At 25.6% G+C, this 23,383-nt stretch overlaps 1 protein-coding gene across 2 annotated transcripts in view; it reads left to right on the top strand.

Annotated features, from left to right (window-relative positions):
* Positions 1-6,716: 6,716 nt before the first annotated feature.
* Positions 6,717-23,383, top strand: part of LOC114128327 (growth factor receptor-bound protein 14-like) — an 86,501-nt gene continuing 69,834 nt past the window's right edge. Inside the window, exon 1 of one of the 2 annotated variants that reach the window (XM_050201420.1) lies at positions 6,717-6,736. In XM_050201420.1, the coding sequence (XP_050057377.1) occupies positions 6,732-6,736 (5 nt within the window). In that variant the 5' untranslated portion in view covers positions 6,717-6,731. Of the gene's footprint in view, positions 6,737-12,691; positions 12,958-23,383 lie in introns of those variants that run through there. The other variant, XM_027992814.2, reaches the window with a different exon arrangement.

Genomic DNA, 23,383 nt, shown 5'->3' with positions numbered 1-23,383 from the left:
GTAAATATCTTTAAATAGAAACAGTAAAAAGTATAACCATTCAATATTTCAATGCAAATTTAATTTCAAAATAATTTGTTCGGAATTTTATAAGTATATGTTATAGGAAAACCTGCAATGCTATTGAAACAGGGAAAAAAGTAAAAAAATATAATATTTCAATTAATTAATTAAATGTATCAATTACTTATAATTTCTATAATAATGGATGGTTAAACTTAAAATTTAAAATATGCTGTAAAATAAATATGTAATCATGTGTATATACTATATACTCAAGGTCGTAACTGAAAAAATTTCGGGGTGGTTCAACATTTTTTTAAATACATAGATACTGGAATACTTGTTATTTTTAAGTTAAAAATATAAAATGTATGTATTATCCTTATTGAAAACATATGTCGCCATTATAATATTAAACTTACATGATCGTTAATTTTTAATAATAAAAATATATTTCTACTTAACGTGGTCCCAGTTACAGCTTTGTATATACTGTATAAAACTAAATTAAATGATATTATTATTTTATTATTTATAATATATTACACTGTATTCTAAATTTGATAATTAAAAATAATTAAAAAAAAAAAGGTTGTTGAAATAGTTTATTCTCATTTTTAAATCTTAGACGTAGGTACACAATATCATTTACCACATAATCATACTAATCAAAATTATGGAAGAGAACGACATCACTGACAAAAACAACGAGCTAATGTTAATGCTCAGTTTGGCATGGCTGAATTCGGACGAGACACCCCTACAACAACGCACCCCCCACCGACGACGAGGACGTTCAACCGTGGTGTGGCGGGGCGTCAAACGCGTTCTTTTGGGAATGTGCTGTTGCGCCCGAGGCAACGATATACAGGACGAGAGGATATTACGAGAAAGAGCACGGACTGTGTCCTGACAACAAGTCACCAGTGCACATTTTCCGACGACCCTGCGAAGCGTGATGAATTTGTGGGGTCGTCCGCCCGGCATTGACTATAAAAATATTCATGTAACTCTATAATATACAAACGAATCTTCTTTTAAATTTAAATATTATATATTAACGATTTTATTAGGTAGTCATTATTTTGTTCATTAGTGAACGTAAATTTGGAGTTATTTACTCGATAAAATAAAAAAAGAAGAAATAATAATAAAATAAACAAAAACTTCTGACAGGACGACACAAAAGACTAAGATAGAGGATAAGAGATGCCAAACTTAATAATAATAATACCATGAGCCAAACTTATGGAAAATCTTGTATTACATTTTCAATTCTTAGCTATACATATACAACACTTTTTATAAATTTTTAACTTCAAAATAATTTGCAACTATTCATGATTTTGACGAATTTTATCAATATCTGAACTTCAAAGGCTAATAAGAAAAAATTGAGCCCATGTCATGTTCTTATAATTTTCGAATCACTAAAAGACTAACTCGTGAGGAACTTTATATTAAATTTTCAAGTATTTTGACTTAGCTAAAAAAATGTTATCAACATTATTTATAAAAAAAAAGTTTGAGGCACTCGGGGACTGCCGCGGTAAAGCCATTGCATAGCAATTTTGTAGCTATGCATCGTGTATTTATAAATATTTATTTTTGTATGATATTAATTCATGTTACACGTTTTAAGCGCGGTGACCGAAAAAAAAAACCAGGTGAGTCTTGCTACAGAATAGCCGTGTAGAAATAAACAAAATAAAAAAATTTATAAATTTTTCAAACACTGAGATGATTTTGTGCTCCGCACTCGTATTTTTCGTATTTATAAGCCTTGTCTCGCCCGCTGCGTAATCGTCACGATTGTCTGTGATTGGTTATTGAACGTAGTCGCACGGCGTCGATAAACTCTGGATGTTCGCGGCATTGTCAACGGCAGCCGAGTCAGGAACAGAACACGGCACCGACCCCGGGTGGTGGCCAGTACCTGTCAGGACGGGTCTGTGAATAGCACGCAGTGGCCGGCGTGCAGACCAACAAGATGATACTTGTTGCGGCCGGTCCCATCGTGTCCTTTGAGGGCGACCAGAAGGCGCCCCCCAGTTTGGCGCCAGGGACAGAACACGGCACCGACACCGTCGACCGCAGATAATAATAACAATAAGATCTTACGTCTTACGGTGTTTCGTAAAAAAAAAAAATGTTTTTTCAGTCACCACGTCAGGCCCGCGATAAAAACTGTACAATAGCTTAAAAATGCCCTAAGCGAACCATAAATCATTCTAAAATTAAGGTAGTTTATACTTTATACCTGTTGAGTAAAATACTTTCTGTATCATGAATTTGACTTTACACTCCAGTGTTTCAGACGTTTCAGTATTTCAGATTTTAGTATTATAGATTTGGAGTATGTTTTACAATTAACATTTTTTAACTCCAATAAACATAATTGCTAACTGTGTTACGGTTGGTACGGGTAATTGTATGTAATTCAAGAAAAAATTGTCTTTTTTAACCTTTTTTAGTTTTTTCCTATTACCCTGAATCATTTGTATACAATTGTATAATATAATATGTGTAACAAATAAGGTTTCTCGAATATTTTCGTTTTTTACATATGTATATTAAAATGTTTCAGCAAAATAATGCCCTGACAATTAGTTTTATAATAACATTTAACAACAATATTAACATTTATTAACATTTATTTAATACATAGTTTACCGTGCTACATTTATCTAATTATTGATATAATATTAGTATATGATATGTAAACAAAACAATCAGAGATAACGGTTATTAGATATTATATACAATATAGCAGTGGAATTAAATATAAATAATTTTAATAAAGTTTATTTATATTTACAATATTTTCATTTAAATAATAATGTCGCTTACGCCGTTCTATCGTCGTTGCGGCAATATATGATGCATTCACTTGAAATGTTAACTAGCTGATTCCCACTGTTTTAGTCGAAAACTCGACGGCACTGTTCTATGTCTTTTGCAATGCTCGTTTTCGTATAATATCTAGGTTGGAATACATTATATTATTGTTATGTCATAAAAACTCGTACCTGTATAGTCTATTGAATTATACTTGCATACTGAATGTGTCTAATTTTAGCAAGTCGTCCATATTATTATGAAAATATCATTGTCGGCTATCGATAAAATGTAGTCTGTAATTCTTGTAGAGCATAATGTGATTTTCCAATATTCATCATAAATTCAATTCGATAAAATAACAAAAATATGTTTATTGGTAAAAAGGTGTCTGGCTTTGTATGACATATTTAATGTGTTTTTTTTTATCATTTCTTCAAAACCACTGTTATTTACAGAGTTTTAACATTATTATTTATTATATACAAAAGCCATCAAAATATTTCATTTTTAATATAATTTAAGTTGGTTTTTATATTTATTCATTTAATACCTTTTTGGTTTTAGCTTTGGCCATTTAATGCCTATTTTATAGTCATTGTGACCAATATATTACAAAGTAACTGCCTATAGCTATATACTTATTTAGTGATCATTTCAATGTCAATTTCACAGAGGTAAATTATTAATAACACAAGTTTATTGAGATTTGCACGCAGTGCAGTGACAGACAACTAACATTTTACCAGTACTAATGCACTATTATATTTTACTGTCAGAATTTAGCTACAGTATAGTTATAATATTTTTAAGTAAGTATATAATTTCATTAGTTTACACACTTAAAAACTACTTAGCTATTAAAATAATATACTTCAAATAAACCACTAATCTATATAAGTAATGATAAAACTATAAAAGTATATAACACTAAGTGTTATTTTAATTACTTTTTTTTTATAAACTTTATTATAAGTGCATTATATTTAATACTATCCACTTATTTCATAACGTAGATTAATAATGAAAAATTTAGTGAAAATGTATTCTTCTTTCTTCTTTATATAAGTAACAGTCACTAACTATGTGGTGTTTACTCAAATCATATTTTAATTCAAATTATTCGGCGTCGATATTATAGGTACTTGAAGATTAAGTATATTATTTATTCACTAATTTTTGTACAGGTTATGTACCTGAAGACTGAGAATACCGTGATATATTTTTTGCATAGTCAGTAGTTGTTAATAATTAGACTTTTTAAAGGATAAAATATGATCTCAAAACAATTTAAACATCATTTTAATGTACAGAATTTTTTTTTTTTTTTGAAAGTCGAATACAAAATCAAATAACAAAAAGATATAATATATCATACCCTCAAAAATCATAAAAAAAAAAAACGATTTTAGGTGAAAGCGTTTTATCTATATGTTGTGCGTGGGTCTGTGAGAGAAAACAAATATTGCTCTGACAACCTCTTAATTATTTATCAAATTTAACATAAACATGTTCAAAAAAAAGTATAAAACTGATGTTTATGCTTTTTATAATCATCAATTATTTCGAGTTAAAAACAAAAATTTGGAATTCATTCATCACATTGACAGCAAATATTGACCATAAGCGAACTAGCTTGTTATATATTGTGTGGTAATTGCGTTCTTATCAGCTGGCATTGCATAAAAGTGAAATATTTTATTGTGAATACATAAATTTTAAGTATAATCATACTTTATATTTTAACATTTTAAACTTAACAACATAAAACTAATTTTAACTTCTTAGTTATTTTTATACTATTTGAAATTTTTTTATATATGTAGTTATGTATATTATATTATAATCTCTATTTGTCATACATGAAAAAAATATTTGGATAAAAATACTTTTACATTAATTATCTGATAAATTAACAATCTAACTAATCTTTAAGCTTAACTTTTTATCAATAATAAAGAATAACTCAAATAGTTTAAATTGGTCAATATTTTGATAAATTTAAATACTAAAAAGTATTGTAGCATTCTATCATTTTTGCAGTTCATAATCAATAACAAGAACTATGTCAAGTACTTACAGTCAGATTTGTTGATTTATCAAAACTATTATATATATACTAGGTATATAGAATTTGTTAAATATTAAAATATGGATGTGTAATCAATGAATTCTAAACATTTTTATCCACTTCACAATATAAAATAAATATGCAATTTTATATTTGAAAATTTCACTTATTACTTTAAGGCTTTAAATTTATAAAACAATTTTAATAAATGCAAAGTTTCTATATAAGTAATAACTATCAGTCCACCTTTTTAAATCTTATTTTTGGTTTTATTTTATACAAATTAATAATTCAATAACAATAATAATATATCAGATAAAATTATGATGATTTACCTCGAAGATTATTGAAATATTAATATAATTTTTATAATATTAAATGTTGTAGGTAACCAAAAAGCAACCGAGTTAAGTGTCAACTGTAATACTGTGTTAGGTACTTAGGTAAAACTTATAACATAAATGATGAATACAAGACAAAAACATTTTGCAAATCCAACAAACATGCTAACTGGATGCTATATGTACCTACCTGGAGAGTAAAGAAATCCTAATGTTCAAACATTGATAAAAATATACTTTTAGATATAAGTTAAAATAAAATATATATATTATATATAAATATATCTACTCTACTATTAAAGCTTACTGTACAAAATTGGAACTGCTGAACATAAATTGGCAATGTCGTTCGTTTTTATAAGAAGTAAACGGGATTGGTGTCTTACTAATGAAAATCAATTTAATGGCTCGACACTTAATATTCATAGGAAAATCAGAAAAATATTGAAAATGTATTTATTCATTTCTTTTTATAAAATTTAAGGCATTTATATTTTAACACTTAACTTGATTATTATTATTATCATTAGGTTTTAAAATTTAACTTGATTATTATTTATTATTATCATCATCATTAGAATTTAATGATATTTAATAACAAACCACATTTAAATTATTTATAATTAAATAATTATATATTAAAAATTAAAAATTACTGAATCTATTGGCTACTTGACAAATGTTACTTGGTTTAAAAAATACGAATAAAAACTTGTGTATAAAAATATTATTTGTACCAATAAATTAATGTTTATTTTATTATTCTAAAAAAAAGTAATGTCAAAATCAGCACCTACTCTCACATAAAAAAAAATCGGCATTGAGGTAATTGATATCTCAAAATATGAGAAATCAAAGTCTTATTAAGTATAAATACTAAACACAATTTAGTTATTTCTAAAAAGTTATATTAGCCATGTAGGCACTGGTGGATCCAATTAACAGTTAACAGTTAACTATTATATTATCTCGAAAAATATATAAATGTTTTTTCTAATAGCAAAAGTAAATATTTTTTCCAAGAATATTATTTATAATAAATTCAAATTATATAAAAAAATTATTTTAAAAAACGTTAATATTTTTCGAAATAATGAACGTTTTCAGTTAAAAGAATCTCTCTGTACTTATTTTCGTTAAAATAAAATTATCTTTTATCATAACATTTAACCTTAATAATGACCTTAATTAGAATAAATACATTTATTTGCAATGTGTGTGTGCTTTTTAATTTTCTATCGTTCCATCGATAGAAAAATTTTGTGTTCAAATTAATTATTCTATATTAGTTTAAGATTATTACATTTTATTATAACATACATTTGATTATAATTTATTAGTTATTATTCTATTTTAATATTCATACTTTTTCAGAATTAACTTAATAAAAAGGTCTTACATCAACCACATGCTCAGCAAGTAAAAGGTCACGACATACCGTTTTTTTGAAAAAATCATATTGTGTACATTACTTGGTGATGGGGTAAGTTTTCACGTTCAAAATTTCACATATATTATGATCTAATGCGATGACTAATAAATGTATATGCATAAAAATATCAAAATTTTATTTCTTATTGGACCCACAGCCACTAGTTGTCAATTTTTTAAAATTTTTTTATAAAAATCGTGCTCTCCTTATAAATTATGATCTCGTGATTTTGATTAAATATGATAACTGGCGCGTGGATCTAAACAATAATATGCCTGATTTTAAATATTTTTATTTTAGAAACATTTTTGCGTTGTTGATACTTACTGTAGTGCATTGGCGTAATTCCATTGAATTTCAGCAGGTGTAAAAAGGCGTGGCTCCAGCCTCTTTCCCCCTTATAGCTCATGTAATATATTATATTTTTTGGTATAAGGTTTTGTGAAAAGTGTGACTTAGTTAAATACAACCAAGTCTTGAAACTCCCTTCCCCCTCTGAGTTCATATCATAAGCATAACATAACAATAACTATAATATATTAGATGATTTATTAAATCTCTATTTATTATTCTTATAGCTTTTACATAGTTATTTTTATTTTGAAAAATTATTCATTTAACTTATACCTATATATATATATATGTATAGGTATATGTATAGGTATATTATATATATTTTTTTATACTTCGAGTTTAGTTAATTTCAGCAGGTGCTAACGCATATTTCTGCACCTGCCATATATTGCTAAGGGGTGCAAATGCACCGTCGTGAAACCCCGTATAATATGTATGTCGTTGCTATAGTGTTTGCGAATTTGAATGACGATCTTTTTTTGTATTGATTTACAAATTACGTAATTTTTTGATCATGTATACATAAGTAGTTTAAAAAAATATTTCGATTTTCAACTTTTTGGGCAGTTTCTAAAATTAGATTTAGTTTATACTTCAGAGAGGTCTAAATCAAAAACACCGAGTGCTTTTTAAAATAACCGGAAAAAATGATAACAAAATTAAAGAAAAACAAATTTTTTACACAGTTTTTGACAAAATCGACTTGGTTTTTACTGTTGTTATTTAATATTTTGAACGAATAATTATGGTGCAAATTTCATCAAATGTTTATACATAGTCATATTTTACATGTTAAAATTTTGATATTTTTTTAGTTATTTAAAAACATTTTGAATTTTAAAAAACAATTTTTCGTAAAGTTTGATACAATTTTTTAGTTGAATTATGATACTTGAAAACGTAAATCATGGTTCCTCATACATTTTTCATTTACCAATCAAAAAATGTCAAAAATACATCGACACAAGGTCACTGTATTTCTTTTTTATATTTTTATAAGTGTTTAAATTTAGGATTTTGATTTTGACGAACGTTATTTGTGGAGACTTGAGATATTTAAGTATATTATTATGTTTTATACACACAATAATTTTTTAATTAAAATGTTTTGGTTAAAAATTAGTCCAACCTATTATATTTATTTATTATTAATACCAGTAAAATAAATTACTTTAATAGCTATATCAAAGTAAACATAGTTTGTAATATATTTAGTAATATATATTGATAAACTCCACTCAGAATATTATTTTTCGTATACAATGCTATACTATTGAATTAAAATTTAACACATCCACTACAGTGACTCTTAAGATAACTACTGATGGTCTGATGCGTACACAAGTGCGACACTCATTTGCCATCATTTTATTTATAATTTCTAGATTTAAGTCCAGTGGTTTTCAGACTTTTCAAATATGGCATACTGGGCTCGTTCTTTATCATTATTATTTTTTTAATAATATCTTGAGGTACTCAGTTTAAAAATAACTGCTCTAGTCAATAACTTTATTTAGGGCACGGGTAATTACTAATTAGTGATTATTTAATGTTACCAATTACAAAAAACCTCGCAAGTTTTTCGTTAGGTATCGTTACTCATTTTAGGATAAAAATAGATAGGTTTAACTTTAAAGAAAATTTAAAAGTGAATGGTTTATCTTATTTTTAGTTAATAATTGTTCGATAATTTAAAATCAGAAAACAAAAATACCACAATTATCCCGCCTGTAGTAGTAGTTAATAAATATAGCTATAGCATTTTAAATGTCGAAGGTAAAGTACCAATCTCATATTGCTTGTATAGAGACGCAATTATCTATAGTTTTTATTATAATTCTGGATATTTCACAACTTTATACTCACATCCATGATATACATTTTTACAGCAAACCATCGGATACTTCAAATTTCATTCCAAACATAATATATGAATTATTGGAGGTATAGTCGAATACTATAGGTCTGTAGCCTACAGTTTTGTCTACTTTCGGACTTATTATTATGTACAATGTTTTAATATTTTTTGTATTTTGGTTTCATGATTTAGCTTAATAAAGAATATAGCTTAGTCAATATTATAATAGAAATCTTCAATTTTAAAATACTTTTTACTTATTAGGTAGTTGCTTTTATCAAAATGGTAAGATTTTAAATTCTGAGCGGAGCGAGGAATATATTGGGTTTACAATGATGTTAATTTCTTTTTTATTCTGTAAACACTTTTTCTCCCTCTAAACTTGCTCAAAAGTACAAGTGTAGCATATTTTCTGAAAGTTAATGTTCTTGAGCTGGTACTTTAGAGAGGTCATTTTTTGATTTTCGAAATAATACTCGAAATAAAAACGGTTAAAGAAGAAAAATGTACAATTTCACGATCATGTAGGTAATATAAAATAATTACGGTTTTATTTATCACCATAGAAACGAATAAAATTAAATAAAAAAGATCCCCTCGTCCACTCAGAATCTTTTTTTATCGAATGCAAACATATTGCATTCAAATCGAATACCTACAGTAAATTTTCACTATTCTGTCCGAAGACCGAAGGGACGATGGGCAAACATCCACCACCGAAATGCGCTGACCTACTTTTTATATTTGATTTTTGATAAATTCTCATTAATATTAAAACCAACAAAGAAAATAGATTATTTAAAGTGTGAAATTTGAAATTTTTTTTCGGAAGTAAGACAGTTGATGGAGACAATACATTAGGGTATAATGTCTTCATAGAAAATTAAAATAATTAAATGTTTTATAGCTTATATAAAATTCTTATTTAGATTGTGTATTAAAGAAATAAGATCCATAAATGTATGAAAAAATATATTTTCAAAAACGTTAAAACTTTTTGAAATAACAAGGGTTGACACTTAAATAAATGACCTTGTATTTTTATGCATTATTTTTCTCATTTCGTGTTATTTATAGACATTTAAAATATTCCACTTTTATTAGCTATTTTTTCAATTTATGATTATGACATTTTATATTTTTGTCTGAATGCAATTTTAAAAATATTATGCTATTTAATTTAAATTGAAAAAATATATCCATAATAATAATAAAAATGTATTATATGAGATAAACTATTTTTTTAAATAAATTCTGATCTCTTCTAGCACCTATCCTTAGATCAGAATTTTTAATGTGTATTACAATGGTTCATTATTTAGTTCTATTTATTTCAGCGGTCTTCTAAATAAATAATTTTCAAAATTCTATTTACAGACCACATACCCACATTTATTTATCAATTATATCGATGACATAATAATAATAAATTAAAATTAAAATGTAATGTTAATACAATTATTATGGATGGACTGGTATAATATAAAAAAAATTATTGTTGTAGGTATGTTTTTATTTTTGTTTCTTCCAAAAAATATTTCATATAGGTAATAGAACCATAAAAATATGAACTTTAATTTTTTCAAACTTTAGTGTTTGATATATATACCACTGCTTTATAATAGTGAGTTAGTGATTATTTAATGGAGTACTAACACGACTACACTAGTTATATTATATTATAATTTATATTCATTACATACATTTTACACTGCATATGAAACAGATACAAGACATATGTTTACCACCGATTATCAAAATTATAAAATATAATGAAACCTAGTTAGGACAAACTATAATGACTATGACATTTTATTTATTTTAGATTTGATTTGTTAATTTTTGCTATAGGTAAGTATTTTAGAATTTAGATCACAGTACAAACTACAGAGTTAGTGTTTATTCTCACTATTTATATTCATCATATTTATAAAATGTAGACATTATTTTAAAGCTAAACATTCTTGTTCTACAATAATACGATATGTTATATCTGTATCATATTATTCGTATTTCTTTATATATTATTACTCGTCGATTTTAATTTTTCAATTTTTTCTTACCTTTTTACTATTAAAATATTGTGTTTTACTTATTTAAAAATGATTACATTGTGATAAAGTAGTAAGAAATTGCCATGGATATTATAGTCGTTCAAATCATTATTATAAATGAAATCACATCTCAGTAAAATACACTTTATCTACGGTTTGCTATGTACAATTATATCATTCATATGTATAAAGTTATAATACGTCAGTAGACATTGTACATATTGACAAAATGTATTCATGATGATAGGTCACCTTGTAAAAATTCTTTAGTTTGAATTAAATGTATAATTTTTTATAAGTAATAACTCATAAATTGTACTAGAACTTCTAATAATATTTCTTATTATTTAAAAAAATTATTTATTATTATTATTTAGGTATATCGTAAATTCACGATATTATTTAGAAGTTTATAGTTTATAAATATAAAAATAACTGTACATTTAATAATATTATAATTTATAATAATAAATAATATGAGCAATTAAATTTTTAATCAAAAAATTTAACCATTGTCGTGGTATTTTAATTATAACTTTGATGAAGCTTCATAATTACTTTGAATTTTCTCTTTATGATAAATACTCTTAGGAAAATCAAAGTTTAAAATTGTCAATTTGTCATTAAATATAATAATACTTGATAAGACCTAAAAATTCTAACTTATTGAAATGTAATAATTTTATAATAGAATATTTCATCACTCACGTCATTATAATAAGTATACCTATTAATAATTTTTGAATTTAATTCGGAGTAAATTGAGTTAAAACTTAAAAGTTAAAAATATTAAATATAGTAGGTAATTCTTAATGTTATATATATTATTACTTGTACATTTTTACACATTTTTATTGTGTACTAATAAATAAATTATAATTACGATTTTTATAATTCATCGGCCGGTTAATGAATGCAAGAAATTTTATTCAATACAAAACGTATTGACTACCTACCTAACTGATACCTATACCTATAGGCATAATATTACCAAATAAATTATGATTAAAAATATATATTTTATTATTTGATTTAATATTCATATCTACCTATAAAGATATTCACATCATTTTTAACATTTATTTATTAGTGTGTATAGCATAGGTTACTCGTGTTATTCGTGTACTCACGTTTATACAGTTTTTTCTTATTATATAAAAGTGAATATATATATTATATGAACATATAGATGTGTATTTCTAATTGAGAAATATTTCACAAAAAAACATTTTTTAACGTATTATATTTTATAGGTTTTAAAATCGTTTCAAGAATAGTAGATAAAACATCTATACAAACTATTAACCTAAAAAAAAATTGATATATTTATTACTTATATTGTTATATTGTTTGAATATAATATTGTATACAAATAACAGGTCAAAAGTAGTTACAAAGGGATGTTATTGTACATGTGTATAAACCATCAACATATGAAAGCAGTTTTTACTGTTTCGAAAAAAAAAAAAACTATTTTGAAGCATTGGAAACATAATAAATTGTCACGGTCGTGTTGGATATTAGTAATCCAAGTAGTATGCAGTGTTTAACCACGTTTCTGTCTTCCACGTCGCCTTTATTATTTCGACGATTTCTCCCACCGAATGAACCAGGCGATCTAGGGTAGTGGTTATACTGGCATGCAGCAGCCTACAAATGTGGTCGGCCATATACATCGAACCAGTACGGCAGTACGTCAGTAGCGGCTCTTTTGCTCTTACCTTATTTTCACGAGTTCACATCATACAAATACAAATTAAAGTTTAATTTTTAAATCATAAAAATTATTTCTCAACGTTATACAAACTATTGTCTACGTACATTATTCAAATATATATTTGATAATAATTTCATTTTATTTTGCGTGAATTCGTGATAATTAATATAAAAAAAATTAATTTTTTTTTCATAAAAAATACCACTGCATCAACGAGAGTTTTTGTTACTACGATTTTGGTAGCGACATACTGGTAATACACTAAAGTGTACACAATGGCACCAACAAGGTCTGTATATTAATATATTATATTATTATACCTAATAATAAAACTAAAACACTTTTAACGTAATATTAATTTGATTATTCAAATCAAAATATTTTAAGTTTCTAAGCATACATACTATATTATGTTATTTAATAAATAATAATTCTAATGTTTAAAGTTTAAACATTATTTTAATAAATATAAATTAGAATTAATAAAAATTATTTTACTTATATTTTAAAATTAAATTTACAATTAAACTATTGTATAAATCTAGAACTCTGAAATTACTCTATGATTATAGTTTAATCAGTTGAACTATATTATAGATTATGGTACAATGATTGTTCTCTATTTCTATTTCTAATAACTTATTATCGTTATCTCACTTTACAAGAAACAGAATACGTCAAGAAGACCGATTAAAAAATATAATTAATTTAATTTGGTATTGGTTTTATGAACAAATTTAATTATATTTAAAATAAATTTACATTGCAAACATATATTACAAATATTTTTACACGATAATTTTTAATTTTAACTGCAGACATTTAAAAGGATTTTTATTTTTCAATATAGTATTATTTTTTTAAAAAAAACTTCATAATGTTGTTGAAATATTAATTTGAACGACGTATTGATAGAAAATTGCAGCCATTTTTTTTTAATCATTACAGAGTGTCGACTATTATTTTTACTTACCTATAATAAAATATTCATAACATTTAGGTTTTTATAGTTTTGGCTGAACTTGTGTAACAAATTTATAAAAAGTTGTATCTCGAATTAGAGAAAGTTAAATATCAATCGACGTAAAAAATGTATTGGTATCTAAAGATATTTGATACTTTTATATGGATATAATAAATTATGTGTGCTCGAGTGTGTATACCAACCGTGAAACGAACATTACCTTTATGCAATAATTAAATGATTTGTATAGTTTAAGCATAATAATTGTAAATGATTATTTCATACGATTTACGGATTCGCGTAATCGATATTCCTAATATAATTTTAAATTTATCTGTGGCGTAGGTACTAGTCGTACGAGAATAATTTAACTATAGAAAGCTAGACACTGAAGTGTTTTACATATTTCACGTTGAACAGCGTGTGTAAATTGTAAGTTATTTATTAATTTAAATTCAAGTCGACATAAATCATTTGAATATGGGACGGTATCGAAATTCGAAGAACGTATAATAAGCCATTAGCTAGTCATGATATCCATTACGAAATGTAAAAAGATTGGAATTTTGACGGGCACACGTTCATAACCTTACAATTCACAAAAAACAATAACGTGGTATAGAGTTTCAGCCACCAGTTAGTCGCCTATCCTCAAATAGTCAGAACGGTTATCTGGTCACCATTTATTTTACACTCTGCCATAGTCTCAAAGAAGAGATGGAATTTGTTCTTGAGAAAATAATACGATAACCGTACCGAATGGCGTTGACTTGTTTCATTTTTTGTTTAGTAAATTCCAACAATACAAATAGATAAAAAAAAAAATTGTAATTATAAAATGTGCCTAACGATTGGTATACACGATCTCGCATTATTATTTATAATCAAATAATAATTATTTATTATTTGTATATTATGAATTATCTATTTTATACTATATTCTTAATTGAATACGCATAGATACCTACCTAATTATCAAATAATAATTGATTATTATTTTGTATTATACCTTATTAATTTTACACTTAAGTGTGTATAGTTAATTATTACATACTATTTATTTATTATTCGTATTATGATTATTAATTTTACACTATATTCTTGATTGCATAAAGTTAATAAAATAATATATTATTGTAAATAACGTTTCATCGAAAATGTCTTTAATCGCATTAAGTTTATCATTATTATAATATTAACTAATGTTAAGATATTGGAAATGTAAACTATCATCTTAAGTCTATATTAATTTTCTTGTCGTTATAAATTATATTAAAATTAAATTAAAAGCCAACAAAATTACGTAGTGGGTCTTAGAAAATTTAGATCTATTTTTTTAACGTACTTACTTATAAAAATATTAAAATTGACTTACCAACTCAAATTCCATTCAACAATCAATACAGTAGAAGTATTAAAATAACAGAAAGTACATACAAAGTTGTTAAAACATCTTCGTGATAATAATTATGAACTTTTTATTGAAAAAAAAGTGTGACCAATCTACCAATACGCAATAAATTGATCGAACGTAGATATGACTTGTTTTCAAATTACAATATTTAATTTAGGTTTAGCAAATGTGAATAGATGACCATTTTGTAAAATTTTTGATCAGGACTAATGTTTTCTGAAACTATTATACGAGTACACATATTAAAAATGTTTAACTTTTAAATAGAAAACAAATATAATAAAACATTACGAAGATATAACAGATATATTAAGTACATTTTTCAATAATAATAATAAATAAAATGTGAGGTATAAAATAAAATTATTAATTTTAACCGGAAAATTGAAAATATTATTATTACTATTGAATAAGTAAAATGTTAAAAATTGATACATTCAAGATCAGCCATATTTTATCGAACTCAAATTTACTCTAAGAGATGTCTATACTTTTAGTAATAATTATGAAGTAGTAAGTCTAGGTAAATCGACATTACTTGTTGCCTCTTACTGGTAACATCAATAAATATACTTCTAAATGGCACATAATATATTATGGATTATACAGAAACACTAAATAAAAATAATCAATGGGATATTTTCATATAAAACATGGATACAACAAAAGCAATTTAGGATGTTGAAATTTTAATTCGAAAAAATATTTAATGACAACTATAATTCGATTATAACACAATCATTATAACTTAGAGTGCTTCAACATGGTTTAAATTGTTAACGAGATCATTCGATGGTAAATTATTGAGTAAGCCGATTTTAAGCATAAATACAAGAATAATTTATGAGCAGCTACACACGGAACGAATCGGCAAACAATAATTATCGCCAACAATTTAATCGAATTTACTGTACACGTCTTGATGCTGGTAATATTATAATACGAAGTGTGGTCATTTAGAACCTTCACAATGTTATACGGATAAAAGAATACAAACATTTTCAATAATTGCAAGAGATAAGAATAAGTGAAGAAAAATTAATTTTCGAAACTATAGCATATTATGTTAATTAAACATAATAATATTATAGTATCAGCTGTATAATAGATCATGTATCATTGTGCGCAATCGATTATTTATCACATTATTTAGTAACAGTTTTCACAACAAAATATTAATGGTCGACTATATTGAATCACTTGTAACATTAATCGGAATGTTGGAGGCATAATATAGAAACACAATTTCTGTCCAGAGAAATGTGGGAAAAGCGCAACGTTCATACAATACTAATATTTATATTTTATTTACGATTAGTGTTAATCACTACGAACGTAGTTCAGAGTGTATTAGTATTGTATTTACAACACCAACAAAATATTTATTATTTCGTTACATTATACTTTAGGTTATAATTTAACGTAACTACCAAGTCTCAAATATATTTGAGTGAAGATCTGACTACGTCACGACTTATCTAACCGGTCGAATTGAATACACAGTCATTAAAAAGGTTAAAAATCACCGTTAAATTGCGAACTTAACGCTCAAACCTGGAAGAAGATAAGACTACATTTACAACTAATATTCATCGTTGTTTGCCATTAGGTACACATTTAATTTATGTCGAAGATCAATGGATTTTTTCCTGTTTTATTGAAACTTTTTATTTAAAATTCAATGCAAAATTAGTCACTGTTAAATGAATCTATTGAAGTTTATTATATTGAGAACTATTCTTATTATTTTTTATGTCCATTAAGTCATATAATTAAATTATTGTTTATTATTTATAGTTTTGGACAAATACAATTTTTTAACATTGGAAAACATTTTCAAGTTTTATAAGTCTGTGTCATTCGAATTCATAAGTCATTGTATTATTATTACAAAAATAATTCATTATTTAATTTCATGATCAGAGATAACAAATATATGACATATATACATAGTATTTTTAAATACGTTTAATTAAATTAAATTATTTCATGATACTTTTATAATAATAATAAAAAATAAAATATTTTCTATTTTAAATGTAATTGATGATATAAGTACATTAATTTTATTTTATTCTCTGAATTTAATCAAGATAAATTTAAATGTTAAAACTATAAACAAATATACGGTTTTACGCAAGTTAGTAACTTGTTGTAAGCGTAACATGAGGAAGTGATACGTTCTCTCAGGAAGATGGATAGGAATGACAAAAAATACTATTATAATATGTCTGTCAAAGTCCTATATCCATGGAATTCTTCAAGAATAAGGCAAAGTTCCAGGAGTGCGAATAATGCATATACGCGTGAAAGATTAGGCAACAATACTTACGGGACGGGGATTGATGAATTGCGAAAGACTAAAACATGATGAAGTAATCGTTATAATCTTCGTAAAAATAGACAATAAAATAGGATCTGAGCTATTGTTTGTAGTTTTCACTTTGCATAGCCCAATATAAAGTTGCGATAGATAAAAGAAAGTCGTCAATATTGAGCACTGCGGAGGTTAGCAAAGGTGAGCAAGTTAATGACAAAAATTAACTTGAGTTTGTGAACAACACGTCATTAACATTCTGCTATTAGTTAAAAGTTGACAAATCATATAGCTCTATGTAACAACACAAAGAAGAATATTTTCTCAAAAATAATTTATTACTTATTTAATTGTTTATTTTTATTTAAAATCATTATTGTACTCAGCTTGGTTAAACAAAAAAAACTTTTTGATTACCTAATTTTTAATATTTTAACATAAATTGTTTTATATAAATCTAAAACATGAATAGCTAAGTTGATTAGTACATGGATATCATTTAATACTTACGTATAAATAATTGGTTTTTATAAATTATTTACAATCAAGTTAAAAAGATTTAAATTAAATTACATTGATTTTGTTTCTTGTCTTAGTATTTTATTTTAAATATAAATAAATATATAATTTAACTTAACATATTATATACTTAATTTTTTTTTTAAATTAACTAGAAAAAGCTAAGTTGTTGTAACGGATAATTTTAAACTATAATCAAGACAGTTTAATTTTTATGTTAATTAAAAAATAAGCTAACGAGTTAAAAAAATAAACTTTTTAACTAGTTGATACTTGATACCCACTTTTCATGGTTAGTAGTAAGTTTTAACGATTAATGGAAACATTGCATACGCAATGCAGTAATTCTAAATTTTTACAAAAAATAGACCGAATTCATTAAAAAATACACGGATATCAATCTGGATTTCAATAATTAGTATGCGCGGAATCAGGAATTTAAGATAAACCTGGTATTCGGCTAAATCATTTTAAATAAAAAAATATTATAATAATAATGTTATGCTTCGTCCAAAAAATATATTCTAAAGCTTATCTAAAAATCAAAATTTTCGGTGAAATTCATAGGACCACATGTGATCATGGATCAGGTTTGAAATTCTAAACAGATTTCGTTTTAATACTCGGATGGCATTAATTAAATCAGATAATAATGTACATTCTATTCTTGATTGTGATCAAAAAATTTATGTTAGGCACTACAACGCAAAGTTGTTTTTTGTTTTTAATAATAATGGAAAACAACTTATTTATTTTTTGCTACAAATAATATTTATAGATAAAATTATTACGATTAAAAATATCATATGATATTTATATTTTTTCTGTATAAAACATGTCTTAAAAAGTTAAAAATATTATTTTTGAATAAAATCTACGTTTAGTTTCATTTCGCATAAATTTAAATCCTAACTTTGTACTTACAGTCATGATTGTAAAAATAATTTTTTTCAAATTTTTTAAATTTTCAGTTATACCTATCAGTAAAGTTGTAATATCATTTGTTTAGCACATTTATTTATAGGTATACGTATTAAATAATTAAAAAAATTATAACAAGAATATATTTTATTTTGAGTTATGCCTGTAAAATTTTATTTACATTTATTTTATAGTCTGATATTTAGTTTTTTTTTTTAATCAACTGTACGATAACAATAATATAATGTCAAATACTACAACGATCGAGCTATTTAGTTCTAACAAACTAGAGAAAACAATGAGATTCATACATCAATACCACTAACAATTTTTTTCGTTGTTGTTATTATTATTTTTTTTATTATTGAGTGTACACTTATAATGACGGATTATGTCAATGCGATATTTCTTTGTGTCAGATTTCTCTAGTTACTGGTGCATTTTTTGATTTAGAATGACATTGTTACAATCACTGAGAGCATAAAATATAATTTACAAGTACGTGTAAAAATCAAATAGGCTTTTCATTTCAAGTTTTGATGACTGCAGAGTACAGATAATAATAATTATGTTTATTTTAATTTCAATCTCTCCTATAATAACTAATTAAAAGGTAAAATAATGCTGATTATCGTGTAATATTTTATTACATTTAATAAAATTCATAAACAATGAAATTAATAACTATCAATAAAAAAGTTATAATAGTTATAATTATATTCCATTTTTAGTTTAAAAAAAAAAAACACTATTTATAACCAATTCAAGTATAACAATTCTATAACTATAATATTAATAGCCCATTGAATAGTTTGAACGGCCCTATCTTGTAAGGAATTTTGGTTTGTTATACCACATCATGTATCTCAAATCAAAATTATGCCTACATAATATCGAGTAGTATAATATCCTGCAGTTTGCCAGACATACTAATTTTTCCAAAACATGTTGAATTATATATATTTTTTTTAAAAACCTCGATCGGATTTCATAAATACTGTCACCTGTATTAATCCTTATTATAAATACAAAATCTATTATACAAAATGAATGTATAATGTATATGAGCTGTTTTTTATTCCGTTTTCAAAAATGTTTTTGGAAGAATAGAAAGTATCATGCATTAAAAATACATCAAGCCATCAAGGTCATTTCAACACTGTTTATCGATGCCCTATTCTTTATGAAATATTTTTAATATTTAAATGGTTGCGTTATAAATATTAAACACGCACCACACACCCCATTTGTAACCTTACGGACACATAAATTTAACATATAGCCCACAGGTTGACGAATTCTGTATAGGTATACAGCTAAGTATACATATAACATATAATGTGTACCACTGTACAATACGTATTGTACTTCTCTTATAATATTATTATGCGCATTCCTGATCAAACGTTTATAAAAACATGTTATGACCACGTATAATATTGTATTCTTATATCTTGACATTATTCTAACCCCATAGCGTTAGTATAAAGATGAACATTTCATCTGTCAAATGTATCATTCAAAACTAAACAATAACTGTAGTTGTAAAAAAGAATATAATATTATAAAGCGATTGTTAGTTATTATATTACAGACACAAAGACTATTCGTAAAATGTCAAAATCAAAATCAACAGTAAATAATAATGTTTTAAGTTTTCATATATATTTTTTATCAGTTGGCTTTTCAGAACTGTCATTATATTTTTCTTCTAACCCATCAGTCTTGTCATTTTGAAAAACAATTTTTATTTCGTTATCTAGATCCTAGGTTATAACTTCTTGACATATATACGGATTTTTTAAAAACATTATCGATATAATATGTGTATTATATATTTTATTATACTTAAATAGTTATAGATTCTAGATAAAAATATTATATAAAATATTAATCGTAAAACGAGTACATGTGATTAACGATGCTGTCGATAAAACTAAAAAAAAAAAAAATGAATTTAAGATAACGATTCTGTTTATAATATATATATATAAACTGTACATTATATTATAATAGTAGTCTTAAACCGATGGTTGGTGGCCTAAATTTGAGTCGCGATAAACTTAAAATTAAAATTATAAGTACAAGAAAAATGTATTTTATTGAGTTCTACAAAGCAATTAAAATAATAATATTGAACCGATTAAATTTTTCAGTTAGTATACACATAAAATAGAATTTACAATCAGTTGTCTTTTTTTTAGCATGGGTTAATAATAATATTAATTTAAATAAGTTGTGACTTCATGGGTTTATAGTAAGGTTGAAAATCACTGTTGTATTGAATAAGTCGTATAAGATTATTCGTTAAGCTTTAATATTTCCAATATACAGTTTCGGAACTATTTCGGTTTATTATCTCTGAAATGTATTTGGACAGACGAAGTTTTCGTTTGGATCTGAAACACATGGTTAAAACTTAAAATTGGAAAGTTGACAAAACGAATTTCTACACCAAACAGGAAAATATATAAGTAGGTATAGGTATAATGTGTACTATATATTACCTAAATAAACCCAAACCTCGTCATTCATCACTCATCATAAGGGCTAGGATTTATATGCAATAAAAAATTGTGAAAAATGCTCAACTAATATTGTATACGCCAAAAATATTATTAAATCTATTCAAATGTATAACACAAAGTAATTTCATAGTGTTTTAAATTTTCGAAACTGAAAGATCTGCTGCTTGACCTTTAATTCTTACATTTATTAAAAATTCGTTTGACATTTACATGAAGTAAAAACATCTAGTATAACGAAATACACCACTAAAGGCATAAAACATGCATTTTTCACGTTCGTATATTCAAAATACGCAATCATATTCATTTTATTCATATCATGTATTATAATATGCATTTGGTCCAAAATATGCAAAAATATGCTAAATAAAAACACCACCATTTACATCATCACGAGGTGATTCGTAGACATTATACTGACAAAAGCAATAATCAGAAATCGCAAAATAAAACATACTGTTGCATTATAAATCCTAGCTCAATATACAGTCGATAAACGACGCTTATCGCGTATTTAACATAACTATTCTCAAATTCATATTATTCTCGAAAAGTCTCAATGCCTAGGAATATATTTATGTGCGTTCGTTCGCACGTGTGTGTGCGTGGGGAGGTGTGTGTCTGTACTGTATATAGAAACTATACACATATTGAAAGTGGTTGACAAAAATACACTTTAAATAAACGTATAAAAATAAATTAACATCGGCGTAGTTCATAATCTTCACGTGAGTCACAGCAGTCGCGGTGTGTGATGTAAGTCAAACAATAGCAAAGGTGTACTTTACGAAAATAAGAAACGAAAAAATGGAAAAAATCGTTAAACATTTTAGTCGTATGACGGTTTTGTTATTAGATCGTTTGCGGACAAAAAGCTTTTCGATATATATATATTATATAACAAAACACTGTGCGAAAACGACGACAAAAGGCACAAAAGATCCCGGCTAAGTGTTTGGATGACTCACGCTCGATTCCCCCATCAGTCGCTATACTCTATTTGGTCCTATACCATATACTCGTATATATATATATATATATCGCATGTACGACGTTTTCCCGAATAAGCACCAAACCATATACATTATACACGTATTATACATACCTATATTGAGTGTATTTATTTGGCCCCGCGGAACCGAAACATCTATGCGATCGTAGAAGCGTCGCCGGCCGGTCGAGCGTATTGTAAATCCCAATCACGATAATAATTCGATTACGGGAGACCCTTCTCTATGTGCACGCATTCCGGCGGAAGTGAACGAGCAAGAAAAGTTTTCTGCTGTACAATGCATATGTGTACCCCGTCCGGTCGACGGTTAGATAAATAAATCGCAACGCTGACAGAGTTCTGGTCTACGTTTTAGGGGGAATTCGCACGGTCTGTACGTATGATTATATTATTACGATACAATTGTGCTAATAAAATTCAATGCGAAATCGCGCGAAAAAGCGGTGCACGGCGTTTCGTGTAGGCAATCTGCCAATGATTCCCCGATGACGATCGCGCGACGTATTATTATTAAAATATGTTGGCATTTCGTTCGAGGTTTACTAACAAAAAAGGATTTGGACTTGAGTAGCGTCGTTATATTAAGGACGAATAGCAAAGCTGGGCATTAACTAGTCATAGATAATTGAAGTTTAGTTAGAAAGTCGCTTTAAGACTATAGGTAGTTGATTTTAATTTATAATTACATCGTGACTTAATGAATTGAATTCAATACATATAATAATCTAATCTAATGCGTTAAAAACAAAAATAATACGCCTAATTAATTATTGAAAGGTATATCTATATTTGATACTACAAAAAAATTAATGTTCCGTTAAACGTAAACGTAATCTATGCTACAAGATAATAATCAATAATTAATATTTAGTATTTTTCGATAATATTATATTGGTACATTGATTCTAATATTATTTTTATTAATACCTTATATTTCTTGTGATAGGTATATATAGTTTAAAGTGTTTAAACCTGCACAACTATATTTATTAAATAATATATATATATAAATATAATTAGTATAATTCAATTATTCATTT

This window comes from Aphis gossypii, chromosome 2, assembly GCF_020184175.1.
Source record: "Aphis gossypii isolate Hap1 chromosome 2, ASM2018417v2, whole genome shotgun sequence".
In the NCBI taxonomy this organism is placed as follows: Eukaryota; Metazoa; Arthropoda; class Insecta; order Hemiptera; family Aphididae; genus Aphis; species Aphis gossypii.
This window is presented reverse-complemented; position numbering and strand designations above follow the sequence as displayed.